Source organism: Protomyctophum bolini (genome assembly GCF_963924005.1).
Source record: "Protomyctophum bolini genome assembly, chromosome: 5".
Lineage (NCBI taxonomy): Eukaryota > Metazoa > Chordata > Actinopteri > Myctophiformes > Myctophidae > Protomyctophum > Protomyctophum bolini.
Window position 1 is genome coordinate 38993760 of NC_137866.1, and position 18845 is coordinate 39012604.

The 18845-nt window shown below is 42.5% G+C and overlaps 1 protein-coding gene across 1 annotated transcript; it reads left to right on the plus strand.

Annotated features, from left to right (window-relative positions):
- On the plus strand, positions 1 to 18560 carry rad21l1 (RAD21 cohesin complex component like 1). The gene is made up of 13 exons (XM_080762945.1): positions 1 to 55; positions 475 to 645; positions 10775 to 10904; positions 11428 to 11536; positions 11653 to 11753; positions 11918 to 12022; positions 12420 to 12569; positions 12732 to 12854; positions 13099 to 13266; positions 14172 to 14326; positions 17459 to 17569; positions 17658 to 17732; positions 18047 to 18560. The coding sequence occupies exons 2-13, from the start codon at positions 499 to 501 to the stop codon at positions 18236 to 18238; spliced, it is 1566 nt and encodes a 521-aa protein (XP_080619071.1). The 5' UTR covers positions 1 to 55; positions 475 to 498; the 3' UTR covers positions 18239 to 18560.
- Positions 18561 to 18845: the final 285 nt, after the last annotated feature.

Sequence of the window (18845 nt, forward strand, 5' to 3'; positions counted from 1 at the left end):
TAATTCCATGCCCATTGTTTGTCCAGCTGCTGCGGTGCTGGCCGTACATTAAAAGGTAAATTGGAAGTCATAGCCGTTCAATTTAATGTAATATAACGATAAATACATGCCAGTGATGCCACGTGGTGGTCTCGGAATGTAACGGGGACAAGAAAAGAGTGCGTTTGTCAATAGTTCACTATATTCTAGCAGGTAACAAGACAGGCTAATAGCAGCCATAGTAGCATTATGATGAACTAATGGACACACTGTCGTCAGTCGACTCCAATGAGAAGTTAATTAGTACATATTGTTAATTTGTTATAGTAATGTAGCTTCTGTAGCGAAAGGACGATTGAAATGAATTCGAACTTTACTCTGGTATTTATTTTACCTATACTTTACTAAAACTCTGTACTATGGTTGCTGAAAAGAGCAAGCTCACATTATGTGTAAGGCAAGCTTGTGTTGTGCCTCTGCTTTAAATCGTCACAGAACCGAACATCTGGAGGATTCAACATGCTGTTCTACACGCAGCTGTTTGCGTCCAAACGTGGACCCTTAGCCAAAGTCTGGCTGGCAGCTCACTGGGAACGTAAAATCACTAAGGCCCATGTTTTTGAATGCAACCTGGAAAGCGCCATTGAAGACATCATCTCCCCACAGGTAAAACAATAATGTATTTATATATATATATATATATATATATATATATATATATATATATATATATATTATTTATTTCAATAGTAATAGTAATATCATCAATCACTGCTTTTCACTATTTGCTACTTATGCACTTGTAAATTGGACAATGTACAAGTAAATACAACTGGAGAACATACAAGAATGTCTTGTAGGAGCTGGGGGTTATATTTGTATTTTGTACACTGGATTGTATTATTGACTTGTGATATGATGTAGGCATGTCATGGGTGCAGATTACATTGAACCCAAAATGAAAAGCCACAGTAGGCAGACAAGAGTAGATTTCAGAATTTAATAACCAAAGCAAATCTTACAGTAAGTTGCAGGCAGGAGAACAGCAGTCCAAAAGGGCAAAGCTTACAGTGAGGATGCAGGCAGTACACAAAACACAGAGGCAACAAAGTATAAACTGAGTTAGCCCTAAAACATGGCTAAAACTGAGTGAGTGAAATGAGTCCAGTTTTATAGGTGGTGGCTTGATGGAAAAGTGTTGGGCTGATGAGGGAGTGGAAACAGGTGTGCGACAAGGACTGAAGTGGAGTGGAATCGAAAGTAGGAGTGATAGACTGTGACAAGTGTGACAAGAGTGTCTCTGGATGGCCTCCAGCAGGTTACAATTTAAATAATGGTCCCTATCTGCTCAATCGAAGGCTGGTTTAATCTTGGGGGAGCTGGGAGAGATACTTTGTGACCTAATTTTGCTCACTATTATGTACACATATTTATTGGAAGTTTGTACTGTAATATTTGGTGATGAAGTAAAGCATTTGAAACTTTAGCTCCGTTGGAGTGGACGTGAGTGCTTTTAGTTTGCGTGTCTCATTAAGTTTCTATCTCGCAGGCCTCATACACACATTTCAAACGAACATGCTGTGTTCTGTCTGTGTTTCATGGCTGCCTCAATGCTTTTCCAATGGAAGTCACGTGGTTTGACCAAATACTTGTGTTTGATGGGGGAGGGGGGCAATCAAACACAAGTGTTTGTTCAAACCACGTGACTTCCATTGGAAAAGCTTGAAACACAGACGGAACACAGCATGTTTGTTTGAAATGTGTGTGTATAGAGGCCTCAGGTGAGGCAAAGAAAAGAGAACAAAATGCATATATCCCCCAAGAAACATTACTAAACGTCTAAAATGACAAAAGACTAACAAAGACAAAAAAACAATAATTAAAAAGTGTTATGTTATACTGTATTCTACGTATTGGACCCTCGTCTGGTTCTGGTGTGTGATGACCCGGTTGGCATTTCCATGGTTCGGCGGCGGACAGACAGACAGGCCGGCCCGGGAGAAGATTAACATGACACGAGACTTGGTCACATCAAAACGTTCACAAGGTTTATTCCACTTACAGCAGCATATATCTTGGATACTTCATGTCCTAATGACGTCACAGACTAGACATCACAATCACTGCCTGCCAGCCGCGGCCTTCAGCGTGCTCTAACACAGCTCCACTCTTATGTTACCATTACGGCAGGCAGTACACCATACATACAAGTACATTGCACGTATCAGTACCGAGTATCCGAACACAGTACCAAGTATCAGAACACTATAATACAACAGCCCACTCTTTTGTCCTATAAGGACAACGTCATCTGATACTGTATTTATAATGCGGAAAAGTGTACAATCACGCATGGATACCGAAAAACCTGGACTCCGCCAGGGAAATTGTATCCAGCCTCTCGTTATGTGATCTTTGCTTAATCAATAATCATTGATCAATCTCTGAGCAAGCACGCGCACGCCACCTGATTGTACACTTGAAACACAGACATAGGTGTAGAGAGAGAGAGAGAGAGAGAGAGAGAGATAAAATAGGAAACACAGAAAGAAAAGAGGAGGAGAAATCAACAATAAATACAATATATAATATATACTATATAATATACAACATATACACGTGGGGATAGGACAGGGTACATTAAAATATACACTCAACCTGAAATCATCCTGAAATCACTGATTATGTTTAAATTAGTTCATTTCTAACTAATGAATAATCACACTGAATAATGAATAATCACACTTAATTTCAACACCACAGGATTAGTTCATTCTAATCTATTCTCTCAGTCTAGCAGGTTTAGCCTGTATTACTCAACATTCTCTCCCAGTACATCTTGTCTCTCCTCAGTCGTCCTATCTGGCACATGTTATTGATCTGTCTGGGACGGAAGTACAGCCTGTCTTTACCTGGACTGGAACAAGGCAACCATCTCTGACATTTATAACTGACTAACCACTCTTTTATACCACTCCCCACTTGCATTATGCCTGCCTTATCCTACAGTGGAATGTGTGGGTGTCATGTATGGGGACAGTGTGTAATGACAGCAAATAAACACATATTTGACATTGAGACACAAGAAACCAGTCATTAATCTAATAAAAATAAAATGTTCCAAAATGTTCCATCCGTTCAAGACCCGAAAATGTTCCCGAACCGAAAATGTTCCCGAACTGGCTTACTCAACAGAAAATGTTCAAGACTTACTCCACCAGTCCAACACTTACTCCAACAGTCCACTCTTACGACCCTACTCCACTGGAACCGATATGGCACAGAGCCCAAGCAACAGTTCTCCATACCGGCGACCGCGCGCAATTGTCCTGTACCGAATCCATCAGATAGTGCGCAGATGCATATGGCCCTGGCCGCCCCAGCATGCGTCATATAGACCTGGCTGTGCATTGTTGATGATATAGCATCCCGCTTACTCCATAAACATCGCGCGCGCGAAACAAATCTCGCGCACATTCTGCCCCAGGATGCTTGTCTCATATAGTCTGAGCAAAATAGGTCTTCGTCACAATGTGACTACTTCCTATTTCCTTCATGAGTTCAAGACCTGGAAAATGGTCATAGGACGTTGTTCAAATGGCACACTTGCGTCACTGCGGTCTAGGCCGACACAGACCCTCCTGGCCTGCCGACGTGTGACCTGTCAGATGCAGACCCTTGCAGGACGCGGCCTGCGTCCGGTGGCTGGTCTGGCCCTCTTGCAGACCTACCGGGGGTCTGCAGTACCGTCATGCTGGTCTGCTGTAGGCCGTAGTGGCGATGTGATGGTCCTGCTGTAGGCCGTGGTCTGGCCCTGCTGTAGGCCGTGCGCAGGCCCTGCTGTAGGCCGTGCGCAGGCCCTGCTGTAGGCCGTGCGCAGGCCCTGCTGTCAGACCCTTGGTCGTGTTCTATGCCCGAGGCGATCTCCCTTCCCCGGCTGAACGCTTAGGCCTTCTGGACCTGGTGATACACCAGTCCTGGGGCCGGAAACCCACTCAATTTCTGTATTTTCCCGTCTGCTGTCCGTCTCCTGTGGACAAAACTGAAAAGCACTGGGTTCCCCCCCCCCAAACAGAACAAAGATACACACGCATACTGTGTGTGTGTGCGTGGGAGCTTCATATCCCATCCTCATACTATATTGATTTTACTTCATCAATATTCCGCCAATCAATCAATCACCCATCCAAGGGGAATAATAATACAATTAAAATTTCTAAATGTGTATTTTTGAGCATGTGACGTGTCTACTACTTACATGAATGACCCCTGACACTGGTGCTTTCCTGACACCTCCGCTTCGTGTCTGCCCACCTGCTCTGTGTAAAACAATTTCTACAGAGCTCTCTGTGTTCTCAAAACAAGATAAGCTAACAGGGCCTTGCTTTACCACAACAAGACACCAAGCACAGACACTCAATTGTTATGGGTTAATTTGTTAATTCTTTCAGACCATTTGCCCTTGCACATGCACATACAATTTGTATTTGCCCTCTTGAAACACAATTAATCAGACACATTTCATCAAAAAATGGCGTTTGGGGAGATAGAAACATGAATGATAGTTATTCAGCCTGACGCAGATCCTGGTTCAGCATGACTGCATTCCTGTGTGTTTCTGTGAAAATAGAAATATATTAGGGTTAGGGGTTAGACAGTCCACTCTTAAACACGCTCGTGAGTTTTACCACAGAATATTATATGGACTACACATGGTGGACCCCCCTAAAATATCTAATGAACAATTCACACACACCAGTCCATACCTCAGACTCTTTTGACCATATTCTTTCCCTGGTCCTTTATAGCTTGACGGACCTTTCATAATTTGGCCTTTTCTATGCTGAATCACACTTCATTTAAATCTCTAAATATTTATTTGAACTGAATACGCACCCTTCTCTCACTCCTCCCACAAAACATGCGTCCATGTTGTAGGTTGACAAGAAGCGCCCGTTCAGCCTACTCTACAGCCTACTCTGCTGAGCATCGTTTCTGGGGTTACCCTAACAACTTGAACTTAGTAATTAATAAACTCGACTTAGTCCTGTACTAATTTAATACACTGTGGTTATTATTTTAAACTTTTCTATTCCCCCTAGTCTCCACATTTGCCCTTACTTATCCGGACTTTATAGGACTAAAGTTGGTCTAACCCAATGAGACACCCTTACTTGTAATTCACTATTGACTGGGCCTAGGATCTATGCAGTATTGGTTTTATATTTTATTTTATTATTGGAGTTCCCTTCCAAATGGATTACAGCTGAGCTTATAAATTGCACCAACTTCTTCTGGGCTAAAGAATGAATTAGCCCTTCCTTACTTGAGTCATAATATACTTGATTCATTGACTTTTAATACTGAAAATGTCAATTCTACCCTGATGCACACACGTACGCGCGTACCTCCCTTTGAACAGGCACTTCTTCCTAGACCAAACACACCCTGTTGTCTATCTTTCTGTGTGCGTGCGTGTGTGCGTGTGTGCACATTAGTATGTGCCCCTGAGCTGTTCCACCTCTAAATGTGAAAAATAACTTGCCACACTTTGCCTAATTCCATCATAAAACTGGTAAAATAAATATTTAGGATTCCCATTCCACATCGTACTCCGCTGTTGCTGTAGATATGACCCCAACACTTCCTGTAGTCACGTGATGGAAGTGACATGCAGAAGTGAGATGCAAAAACCCCAAATGTTCATTGTTCAATTTAGTGTGGTCTCAACACACAAAACGCATGACATCAATGTGTCCCCCCGACACAACACTTCAAAGTTCAGTGCAAAACACATGTTCAGTGGTAAAACTCCACAAAATGTCATTCTGCTTCCTCTCTTAGTACAAAAAGAAAAGGTCCAGGTTCATTGTTCAGTTCAATCGCTTGTGTGCTCAACACACAAACCATCGCATGACATCAATGTGTCCCCCGAACACCCATGTCCCCAAAGTTCAGTGCCAAAAACAAATGTTCAATGGTAAAACTCCACAAAATGTCTTTCGGCATCCACTCTTAGGACAAAAAGTCATTGTATTGTCTTTCTGGTTGAAGTTCACCCCCCCTTCGGCTGGGTGGGTGCTGGCTGGGTGGGCAGATGACGATTCAGCTTTTAGATGTGACAAAAAATGGGAATTATAAATATTTTTAATACACTGGGTATATTTTTGAATGTGGCAGTTTTACTAAAATGTTTTTGAACATAAATGTTGACTAAACTTACACTTCCTTTTAGTGTGTTTGTGTGTGTAGTTGTATGAGACATGTACACACATGGCGTGCTTTGACTGCACCTATAATATGAACTGACCTACCAAGGCTGACTGTTGCCTCGAATATCCACTTAACAGGCTGAACTACACATAAGATATGACCTGACCTCCCTGAGTCATTTCCATTATGGTCTCTACTTAGGTTCTAAAATACCTAGGCTCTATGCTTCAGGCCTGTCTGATTCATATTCAACACACCCCCCCTCCATAATTGGGACTCTAAATTTGGGATCATGGATTTGGTGCAACCTAAAACGCTGTCTAATGATTGTATTTTGACTGGAACTCCACCAATTACTGCATTATAATGGAATAATTACTAATTTTGCTTCCTGTATTGGCTTACATTTCTTGATACATACTACTTAAACTTGAAGTAAATGTACTTAACCTGGCCAATTTTGAGCTATGACACTTAGTGAACGAGGCCCTACGGCCATTATCGAGCTTGTAGATCTGCTATTTTTAGTTCTCTACTGATACCTCAGTTGGGTCCCTAATATGTTACGGCCATTATCGAGCTTGTAGATCTGTTATTTTTAGTTCTCTACTGATACCTCAGTTGGGTCCCTAATATGTTACGGCCATTATCGAGCTTGTAGATCTGTTATTTTTTAGTTCTCTACTGATACCTCAGTTGGGTCCCTAATATGTTACGGCCATTATCGAGCTTGTAGATCTGTTATTTTTTAGTTCTCTACTGATACCTCAGTTGGGTCCCTAATATGTTACGGCCATTATCGAGCTTGTAGATCTGTTATTTTTAGTTCTCTACTGATACCTCAGTTGGGTCCCTAATATGTTCTATCTACCGTGACTTTGTAATACAAATGATCAGAGTGTAACTGTTTGCTGTGAGAAAACACACCACAGGCTTAGTACGCACTCTGTGAATATCCCTGTATTACAGACGTACCCCGTTAGAAACATCTAACAGATTAAATGAACCAAACACAGCAGGGACAACTTTCAGCTACTGTGCTATACCATATTGCTGCGTCAAACACAACGCAGTCTTCTTCCAAACTCTGTCAAGTCACAAGAACTACCAGTCCAACTTTATTTAACTTTCACTGCAGATCTATTTCACTCCAGATAAATACACTTAGTTTATTTGTTTACTTCACTTATGTCCAGTGGTCAATGTCTCATCACCACGTTGTTCCTTATGCTCCTAAATGTCATGGCATTATGTTTATGGCTATAATATGTTTTCATTTGTCCCATTTAATATCTTGACTGAATTCCATTCAGTCTCCTAACTTGGCATAATGAAGGGTCTATTCCTCTCTGAGCATACATGTATATGACCTTGGCTTAATGAGATAAGAGATAACACACTCCGTGAAGGGACTCTTTTGCTGTGTGGGGAAGTTATCTGCGCCAACGCTCTCCCGGCTTTTCTCTTGGCCCATTAAGAATTTCTCTTCTCAACTGTGGGTCAGAGAGTGCTTGTCTCTGCTGATAAGGTCTCGACAAGTTACCATGGCTACGCCATCTTGAGCGCCCGAGGTGCGGAAACAGAAAAGATGAGTTCTACGTCTCCGCTTCTATGCTACAGCGTTCATACTGAGTTGCAAACTTTTTCTCAAAAAAACTTTATAGCACTTCTAATCCTTATTTTGAGGATAACTTTTTATTATTATATTATTTCTCTATACGCACAATACATGTGCCCAATCATACCAGGCCTATATTTGCTTTTTTAGTGATTATTAGCTCTCATACTGAGAGCTACATATTGACCTTGGGCTTCGTGAGGGAGTGATTCTTACTAGCTGACTGCTGTGGGGGAGGTTTATAAACAAGTTCACAACACTGCTCTTTCAGCTTTCCTCCCTTGGCCCAGTGAGAAAAGAGATAGCTTCTCCTCTTCTGATTAGGCCAGTGTGCTGGTGAAAGAAATCACCAAGTTGCTATGGTTACGCAAGCCTCTGCGCTCTCCCGTCGCGAGAGTATGGCCCGTTGATCAGAAAAGATGAATACTCGTCTCTAACGGGCTCTACCAACCAAAAACGCTTACAGCTTTCTCAGAACTTTCTATGCGCTTCTGGTCCTTACTTTAAGGCCTTCCTTTTCTTTCGAGTACGTTTTGGTGTAATGACTTTTCCAGCTCACAGGGCAGGCTAAATAGACACTTTACACTAACATTAGATTACTATATTTCTGCCATACAAGGTACATTTTACACTTGATTCTCCAGCGCTTATATTTGATTTATATAAACACCAATATATATATAGCAGCTTCTGCTGCCTTCTGATTAATAGGCTGGAGACCTTTCTTAACACTCCGTTTTTGGCTATTTATAGCACTGGTAGATCGGCTATTTTGCACACTCATTTAAGTGAAATGAAACAGAAATGCGCCGTTGTCTCACTGACTACTGATTAATATTTCACTTATTCAATCCATCAGCCCCCTTAGGTTAGGGGTTGTTTTAACTTTGTAATCGCCAACATTCAACTCAATACACAGAGTGTAGCTCAGCAGCATGCCAGTGTTATATGAAAACCCCAGGGACCACTTTGCCCCACTCTTATATGCCCATTTCAATATCATCATGGCATATTTGGATGAATGTGGCAACTACTGTGTATTCTTAAAGCGTGACTGGGAAACACAACGTCACGTTACTTGCACATGTCCACCCCTCTTTCTGGGGGTAGCTTAACTTTGACTTTCCATTTGCGACAAGACAAACAATACACAACACAAAAGAATGGACAACCACATGGAATGCTCAAACGATGTCTGTTCACACACCAGCCCTTATCACTGCTACCTTGAAATTGGTAGCTAAATCTAGCAGTGACTTTTGACTATGACCAGAGTGTAACTAAAGTTTGCTGTGGGAAACACACCACAGGCTTAGTACGCTTATCTCACAGACGTACCCTGTTAGACAACATCTAACAGATTTATAAAAACAACAGACTGCAGCGTATACTCACAGCTGTTGTGCGGACAAAGTAGGCTATTCATCCGGCTTATAACCTCAGCTGCGATGCATCACTGAGGCCACTGACCTCTACAAGGAAAGTGTAATAATCTCTGCTGGCGTACCAAACGTCAGACTAAATATGGACTCTAACCATATTGCTGCGCGTATCTAACTACGCAGTCTTTTGCTAATGAACCTCATTAGGCTTATATATGGACTCTAACCATATTGCTGCTTGAACCCAAACAGTCTTATCTCTTAACTCTGTCACGTCACAAAAAAAAACAAAAACTGTATAAGTCACTTAAATGTTGAATTAACTGGGTCTTACTCAGTGAAATTTGGAAGCATGTACTACATATGTGGGAACTACAAAAAGACAAGGTTTAACTAAGGTAAACCCTGCATCATAACCTATATATTACCAGGTAAGAGGAGAGACACTTTTCTCTAATGAAGAGTAAAATATGAAGTGACTCACCTCTTATCTGTCCCGTTTCTGACACCAACTGTTATGTTATACTGTATTCTACGTATTGGACCCTCGTCTGGTTCTGGTGTGTGATGACCCGGTTGGCATTTCCATGGTTCGGCGGCGGACAGACAGACAGGCCGGCCCGGGAGAAGATTAACATGACACGAGACTTGGTCACATCAAAACGTTCACAAGGTTTATTCCACTTACAGCAGCATATATCTTGGATACTTCATGTCCTAATGACGTCACAGACTAGACATCACAATCACTGCCTGCCAGCCGCGGCCTTCAGCGTGCTCTAACACAGCTCCACTCTTATGTTACCATTACGGCAGGCAGTACACCATACATACAAGTACATTGCACGTATCAGTACCGAGTATCCGAACACAGTACCAAGTATCAGAACACTATAATACAACAAAAAGTAGTAGGTTTGCATTGCACCTCTGCTAAAATAAAGCTTCACTTAACTCTGTTCACAACACCCTTTACGTGACAAGATAAATGTATTTATGTGTCACACCTACAGTACGTGCCAGATCTCTACTTAGACTTTAGTATGTTTATCTCTACTAGTCCTTACCCGTTCTGAATATGGGCGCGTTCGGAAATACCACACCGGAGCACACTCGTTGCATTGCACAGTGGGCTCAGTGCGCTATTTCCAAACGCGCCCCAAATGAACAGCTGGTGACACGTGATTTGCGGGGAGATGAGTTGAGCGTGTGCAATGCAGGACAGATTGAAGTTGGAGGACAGGGCTGCGCGGCGCTAGGTGCCGTGAGGCTGTCGTTGCGTTGTGAGGAGGCGCTCGAAGCGAGCAGCTGTCTTGCTCTATGCTAAGGAAGTATACAGAAAGACAGTGAGTCCAACCAGTCCTTTTAGTAATGATGATACCTAGACAGGAATTCTGGTCCAAATGACATACCATATCAGACCAAATCATGTTCCAAGATTGGAGTCCTACAAATAAATAGGGGATCGGATCATATAAAATGGGGGCCAGTGGCCTCTGTTTACCTTGTATCCTAGTTATGTTGTAGCACTTTGTTGTATAAGCATCACCATGTGTAAGTGTGTTTCTGTGTGTTTCTGTAGATGAGGATTGGTTTGCGGACAACTAGTCACCTACTCCTGGGAGTGGTACGGATCTACTCAAGAAAAGCCAAATATTACCTCTCAGAGTGCAATGAGGCTCTGGTTAAGATTGAAGTGGCATTCAGGCCAGGTAACTTATCTTTGTGTTGTTACTGTCAGTGGAAACATTAGAATGGTTGGAAATTTACAAAAGTAATAGTCGTGTGTGCACATTCAAACCTAACTAGTCTAGGTGTTGTGTGAAATTATTTGTTTGTGAAAATTATCCATATACTGGAGTTTGTATTCCATGGTGCATGTTTTCATGGAAATTAATAATAGCAGCCAATCCTGGCATTTTTACCAGGTGACGGTTATTTTATATTCATCTTATCGGATTCGGAATTGAATGAAATCATCAGCCAGTAAGATAACAAGAGTAATTTCCTGCACTAGCTGAAAGTATGCATCATGATATTATATTTAGACTGTTAGCCTTTCTACGTATCACAGCACACAACTGAATAACCATTTTGAGATCAGAATCTGGGTGCTGTACTTTCCTATGCCAGTTCTATAAAAATTAAAAAATATTAGTAATTGACTGCTGTCTTTCTATGACTGCCTCCGGGCCCTCCCCCAAAACTACACCCCCCCCAATGTCAACTTACCAGGACAAACTCAAACTGTCGATATGCCTGCTGACGCGCTTGAGGCCACAACGAAAGCCATCACCTTGGCAGAGGAATTCACTGACTTTGACACTCAGCTGCCAAGCCCACGGTACTCTTTAATTATTATTTTTTTTACCTTTTATTCGTGCCATGTCTTCTTTAATTAAAGACTAGTACACATTGATATGCCCCTTACAACCTGTTCTTTCTTCATGTGGACACAAGTAATATCGACCTGGAGGACAACTATTCACGCAACCAATGTCGAAAAGAGGAGATCACTCTCAAAGAAGAATTTAGCAGTAGCTTTCTACTACGGGATTTTGGTAAGAACAAATGTTCCTGGATGTTTTTTTAAATTAACAGTGTGAGTAATATTTATTTTATTTACTGTACCATTAAGTTTAGTTATTTTCACCCGGCAGGATAAAGGTGTATCAAAGTAGTCCCTTATTGATTCTATAATTGTGCTTTCCTCTGTGTGCTTTAGGAGGTGAATCATATCACCCGCATGGACTGATGGACATGACCTTCCAAAGCCTGGCTGACCCTCGAGATAATTTTGGGGATGAAGACAACGGCATAGACGTGCTTGGTTGGTAGTGGACAGACTAGAGTGTGACATTGGACACACTACAGTTTGGCAGAGGACAGACTGACTAGAGTTTGGCAGACTAGAAATCTGCAGTGGACTGACTAGAGTTCCGTAGTGGATGGGCTAGAATTAAGTGTCTCTCAATAGAGTTTGGTAGTGGATGGACTAAGCTTGGCAGTTACATTTAAAGAAATGCATTTAAAACTGTTACTATATAATGACATTGTACAGCCTGGGATTTTATTCCACTCAAGGGCCATACCCATACCTATAATTTACAGTATGGTTCTTTTACTGTCACGGCTGCTGTTTGATATATGATATCTACCTCTCACCTTATCTGAAAGAGGAATGACAATGACTTAATTGGATGTTTATTTTATTTTAATGACTACAGATTGGGTAACAAGCAGTGATAATGCTTTTCAAGAGGATACCATCACAGAGGAGCCACCAAATGAACTGCTAGAGACCCCCACTAACTTTACCAACGAGGGTAATGTACCAAATGAACTGCTAGAGACACCCGCTAACATTACCAACGAGGGTAATGTCTCTTGAATATTTTACTGAAACTTCTAGCATTATTACAGCTGCGTTTGACTGCCATTGGTATTAGTATAAAATTACTACATAAGGAGACAGCTGATTTGGTGATTAAGAGATTTAGGACTGAGACATATTACATTTTATTTCTTATGTATTCTAGAACCTATGGAGGTTGATGCCCCTAGATCAGATCATATGGAGGTAGACCTTCAAACAATGAGTGAGACCACTCTGCTTGCCAACGAGGAGGAAGGATTTGCCCTGGAGCCTGTGACTATGACTCGTAAGCTTAAACCGCTCTCCCTTTAATTGTGATCATTTAGAAACATACCGTTTACTACTTGCATACTTTGGAAGATTTGACCACAAGGCCACTGAGCTGCCAGTGCCACATTTTCTGGAAGGGGGCTTTAAAGTGCATGAGGTTCTGTTTGACAAGTGTGCCTGTCAATATTGTCTGAGAAACACACTCAGAGAAACATAATTAATAGAGAAACAAGCAAATGTCCTGCATCTTCTCCCCTCAGCCAACTCTGACAGAAAGAGGTTGAAGAGGAAAAGGAAGCTGGTCGTGGACGAGGTCAAGGAGTTGTCCAACGAGGCCATCAGATGGCAGATTGCAGACTACTCTAACCTGATCGGCCCATTGGACATGGCGCCCCCTACCTACAAGCTCATGAAGTGGAAGGAGACCGGTCAAGCAGTCCTAATCCTCAGCCGGTTCACCACTGACGTCCTACATGCACAGTTACTGCAGGTCCAAACATTTATAGTGAATTTGTTAACTCTTTTGGAAACATATAAAAGTAATGGAATTTCAAATTCCCATTTTCCTATTCTGGTTAAGTTATGTAAAATAATAAAAAGGAAATGGAGTATAGTTGGGATGCTTTGTCAGTCAGGATGTCTTTATAGCAAATGCCCCCGATTTGTCTACATGCTAAACTTGTCATGGACATTTCAATGCGGGTAATGGAGACGTTTTGGAAAGTCTTTGTAATGAGAAAGTGTGGGAACCCAGAGTTAAACCTTATACAATATCATGTCGGCATATAAGTCGTGATCGTATCATATAAGCACAATATAAGTCAACAGCCAGTCTATCCTGAAAGTATTTGAAGTTATCTTAATTATAACTTTATTATATAATGTAGTAGTTATAAGTAGTTATAGAGGATATGCGCATGACATCATACCAGCCTTGACAGCCCATACATCCAAACAGAAAAGTCCTATCTCATTGCATTAAACAACGTTAAACTCACTTTGCCACTCACTTTATGCATATGCATACACTCTATATTAGTAGTATTCATTTACAGTATTATGCATTTGTTTTATTGACCCATTTTGCATTTGCAGCTCTTTCCCAATGATATGTTAAACCAGAATGGTGACAGAGCGAAAGTCAGAGTGAGTGATGAAGACGAGCACAGAGCAGGAGGTAGGAAGGTGCACGTTAGAGCATTCATTCGGTCATCGAAGTCTTTTTTGCAGAGCTTATGAATCTGCATAATATTCAGTGTCTGTATTAATGTTTGTAAACAGTTGTGTATTTGTTTTAGCTGTTATTATTTTTTTGTATTTGTATACTGTATAGGTCAGAAAGAGTGCAGCCTCCATACAGTCCATACTGCAGAGCTCAGTTCTCTGGATCAGACTGTGGATACTGAGAGACTGAGGCACAGTGCTGAGCTGACTCTTGAGCACGTGAGCGATGGCAACCCACCAGAGAACAGCATTGAGCCAGCACAAGTAAGCTTTAGTAATCATGTCTCTCTGTGCAGGAAGACAAACAGGAAACAAACACTATAAGGAGATGTAACATACCCAGTTCCATTATGAAGTTGCATGTCGTCGTCGTCCCCCCTTGCATAGATTGCAAGTCTCTGAAACTGTACGGAAAGAATAGAAACACATAGTTTTAAGTTAACTGAAGCCATTCCCTCATTTGATATTTTCATGATGGTGGTGTGGAGCGCTGTCTAACACGTCACTCCAAAATCTCAATTGGGTTGGGATCTTGTGACAAGCCAGTCACATGCAAGCCATAGTTAATGATTTATGTTATTCATCATTATGTTTAGAATAATAGCAAAAAACATAAAAACAACAAAAAGGCAGCGAATCAGGCAAAACAGTAAGGACCCTTCTTTCTAAGTGGACCCAAACAATGCCAGGAAATTGCCCCTCACAACCAGACAAACTGTTCTTGCTGACACAGTCTGATCACATCCTGCATTTAGTCACCTGCAGAAGAGTTGCTCTCTTTCCTTATAACATTAATGCACAATCATTCATTGAATGTGCTTTTTTTTAACAACATTTCTATTTGCTGATGTCTTTCCCAAAGATTGAAATCGAGGTGTCACTTAGTCAATGTTCCTATTGAAACACTATAATCAGACATGCAAAAGTGTAGCTTTTCGGCGAAAATCGCCGTTTTTATCCCAAATATAGGACCTGTGTGATTCATGCAAATCCGTTAAAAAAATGTTTGGGGGGGGTGAGGGGGTCTGTGAAGCCCGAGCTCGCTGCCCGGAGAATTATCTGACAGACTACTCTCGTGAGTCACTAATGATTCTGAGCGATATTTCTGCTTGCATCTGGGCGGCATGATGTGCGCAGCCGCTGGTCGCTCCGCGGAAAAAAAACCTGTTTGTGTGGACTCGGCATGAATTTTGACACACTGTCTGTGACTCGCCAGTCGATCCATTAGTTTAGCTGCTACAGTTAGCATTAGCAACGTTAGCACTTTGCGTTATACTGTCTGTGGTGTGGACGCGCCGGCGTCAGTTTCTCTCGCTGTGTGTGTGTGTGTGTGTGTGTGTGTCTGTCTGTGTGCTCGTGTGTGTGCATGCATGCGTATGAGTAAATAAATAAAGCACGCGCGCGCGCGCGCGTGTGTGTGTGTGTGTGTGTGTGTGCGTGCGTGCGTGCGTGCCAGGGCTTATACTAAATGGATATATTAAAAACGAAAACATGCAGCTCAACTGTTGAATAAGGAGAGGATGTTACTCTACATGTCTTAAATTGACTAAGGCTAAAATAATGAAGTAAACTGACCCTGTTGACTAAACCATCCCAAAACATTTTATTTGTATTATAATTCATTATTTTGCCAGTGAATATAATTTTCTATTTTACATGATGTGAAGAGTGTAACTGTAAGGGATTTTGAGATGGGAGTGTGAGTGCTGGACCAGTTTCTTTCTTTAAATCACACCTGTGTGAAGTGACCCTTATCATCATACATCATCCATTCATTGTCATTTTTGTGACAATGAATGTGTAGGATTGTGTAGGACAAAAATAGCCGATATATGACAATTCATTCATTGTCAATGGCATTTAGGACACAAATCTACTGAATATAGGAGGGGCTAGTGCTCCTCGAGGGGCTAGTGCTCCTGTTGGAGTAAATTAATTGTTCTATGACTATCAGGACATGAATGTTAACATCTTGCTCAATACTGACTAGATTTGTACTGATTTAGTAAATAATCATCTGTCATTTTTGAGTGGTGCAGCCACTCAACCACACTATAGACAGCTACAGTATGTGTCCCTGTGTCTGTCCCTGGCTGGGTCCCTGTGTCCCTGTGTCCCTGTGTCACTGGGTCTGTTCCTGGCTGTGTGCCTGTGTCACTGGGTCTGTCCCTGGCTGTGTCACTGTGTCATTGGGTCTGTCCCTGGCTGTCCCTGTGTCACTAGGTCTGTCCCTGGCTGTCCCTGTGTCACTAGGTCTGTCCCTGGCTGTCCCTGTGTCACTGGGTCTGTCCCTGGCTGTCCCTGGCTGTGTCCCTGGCTGTGTCCCTGTGTCACTGGGTCTGTCCCTGGCTGTGTCCCTGGCTGTGTCCCTGTGTCACTGGGTCTGTCCCTGGCTGTCCCTGTGTCACTGGGTCTGTCCCTCGCTGTCCCTGTGTCACTGGGTCTGTCCCTGGCTGTGTCCCTGTGTCACTGGGTCTGTCCCTGGCTGTCCCTGGCTGTGTCCCTGGCTGTGTCCCTGTGTCACTGGGTCTGTCCCTGGCTGTCCCTGTGTCACTGGGTCTGTCCCTGGCTGTGTCCCTGTGTCACTGGGTCTGTCCCTGGCTGTCCCTGGCTGTGTCCCTGGCTGTGTCCCTGTGTCACTGGGTCTGTCCCTGGCTGTCCCTGTGTCACTGGGTCTGTCCCTGGCTGTCCCTGTGTCACTGGGTCTGTCCCTGGATGTGTCCCTGGCTGTGTCACTGGGTCTGTCCCTGGCTGTCCCTGTGTCACTGGGTCTGTCCCTGGCTGTCCCTGTGTCACTGGGTCTGTCCCTGGATGTGTCCCTGGCTGTGTCCCTGTGTCACTGGGTCTGTCCCTGGCTGTCCCTGTGTCACTGGGTCTGTCCCTGGCTGCCCCTGTGTCACTGGGTCTGTCCCTGGCTGTGTCCCTGGGTCCCTGGCTGTGTCCGAGCACGAAACATAGCGTTATAGCATTTGTTCACCACCAAGTGTCACTGTTGCACAGCCTAACACACAGACACACAGGCCGGGAGGAGGGCTAGTACAGTGTAGTATATACTGTCCCCCATGACACCCCCCCCCCCAAAGTGGGTTTAGTACCGATAAACGCTTAAAAGATTTGCGCCGCGGTTTTGCCCGCGGCACAGCGTTGGCCCCGCACACTGTCACCTTTTTCACCTTGGGCCTGTTTGCATGCCTGTATAATATTTAGCAGTCTTTGCGACTGTATCTCCTGCTAAAATAACAACATTATTTTCATAGTGACTTCTTAATTGTATCATGACGTCCACTAGTATGGAAGCAAATTTGTTGTTGTTTCTGCACTCGTGTTTCTGCACTCTATTCATTTGTTACCTGTCTGTGTATTGTTTATAAACATGCTCTGTCTCCGCTTGTTGAGGTTGAGAATGGGTTGGACTTCTCACACTCTGGCCTTCCATCAGAGGATTCAATGTTTGTCCATCCGTCAGGACGGAACAGGGAAAGTCAATCGACCATCATCCCCACTCAGGTGCTTATAGTTCAAAAACACACACACACCAGTGAGAAGTGCATACTTGACTAGAGTGTGACTGATTTGATGTTTTCCTGCACTGCAGTCTGACCTGAACACCCAGGACCGTGAGGAGAGGAGGCTAACCCGAAAAACTCAGAAGCTACTCAACACTCTTAGAGTAAGGGTGAAGAAAATAATAAAGACTCATGATACAGGCTACTTTTGTATTTGGAACAATAACAACTTTCAAATTATCCCCTATAAAAATCAGTACGATAAAATCGTCTAAATTAGTTATTTTCGGTATACAACACCATCGACAATGAGGCAAAAAACTAAGTTGTTGCTTGCCACCCAGTAGCATGCCAACAGTGATTGAGACAGAAGTCACTGTCAGTATGGATTTGAAGAGGAGTTGTTGTCAGAGTACTATTAGAGAATGGTGGTGGTAAATTTGTTGTTTGTTTATGTGTGTATGTGCGTCTCTCACAGAACCTGGACTGTGGCAGCAACAACACCACGTTCAGCTTTAAGTCTCTATGTAAGCGGAGCTCTCGTGCCCGGGCATCATCCACCTTCTTCTACCTCCTGGTCCTGAAGAAACAGCAGGCCATCGAGCTGTACCAGAACGCTCCCTATGAAGACGTCCTCGCCACATCTGGCCCCAAATTCCATGAGTCATAGGATGCAGCAGTGTTACAGTACTGAGCCCTAGAGCTTGGCTGCCAGAATGGTTCGGAAAATGAGTCAGACAAAATTAAATGGACATTTTAATGGAGGTTTGTGGGTTGACAAAGAACCTCCTCCTGGCATATGGCAGTCTTAATATGTCTATGAATGTGTGTTCCTCTGGCTTAAAACATTCTATATTATATATATTATTTTGTTGCCCATTGGCTTGAAAAGGACTGATGTCACATTATGGTGGTGGGGTGTGTGTTACTATTTTATGTCTGCAGTTTGAAGTTGTATTGAAGGCTGAGTTCAGCTTAGTTTACATTTGTATTAATGCTCATTTGATCTGGAGGGGAAAAAAGATTTTAACAAATGTTTGTGTATTCTGTATTTCTGTATTTATTCTGTATTTCTGTAAATACCGATAGTTTCGGTCTGGTTAGCCTATTAAAAAAAAGAAAAAACATTATATTTAATGTTATATATTGTTATAATAAAATAACACATTTGCTGATACAGTCATGTGATTTATTTCCCTGAATAGTCGTTTTGTTTTTCAGGTATTTAGCTTAAACTCTGCGATGAATCGATTCAGTTTTTGTGTATTAACTACAGT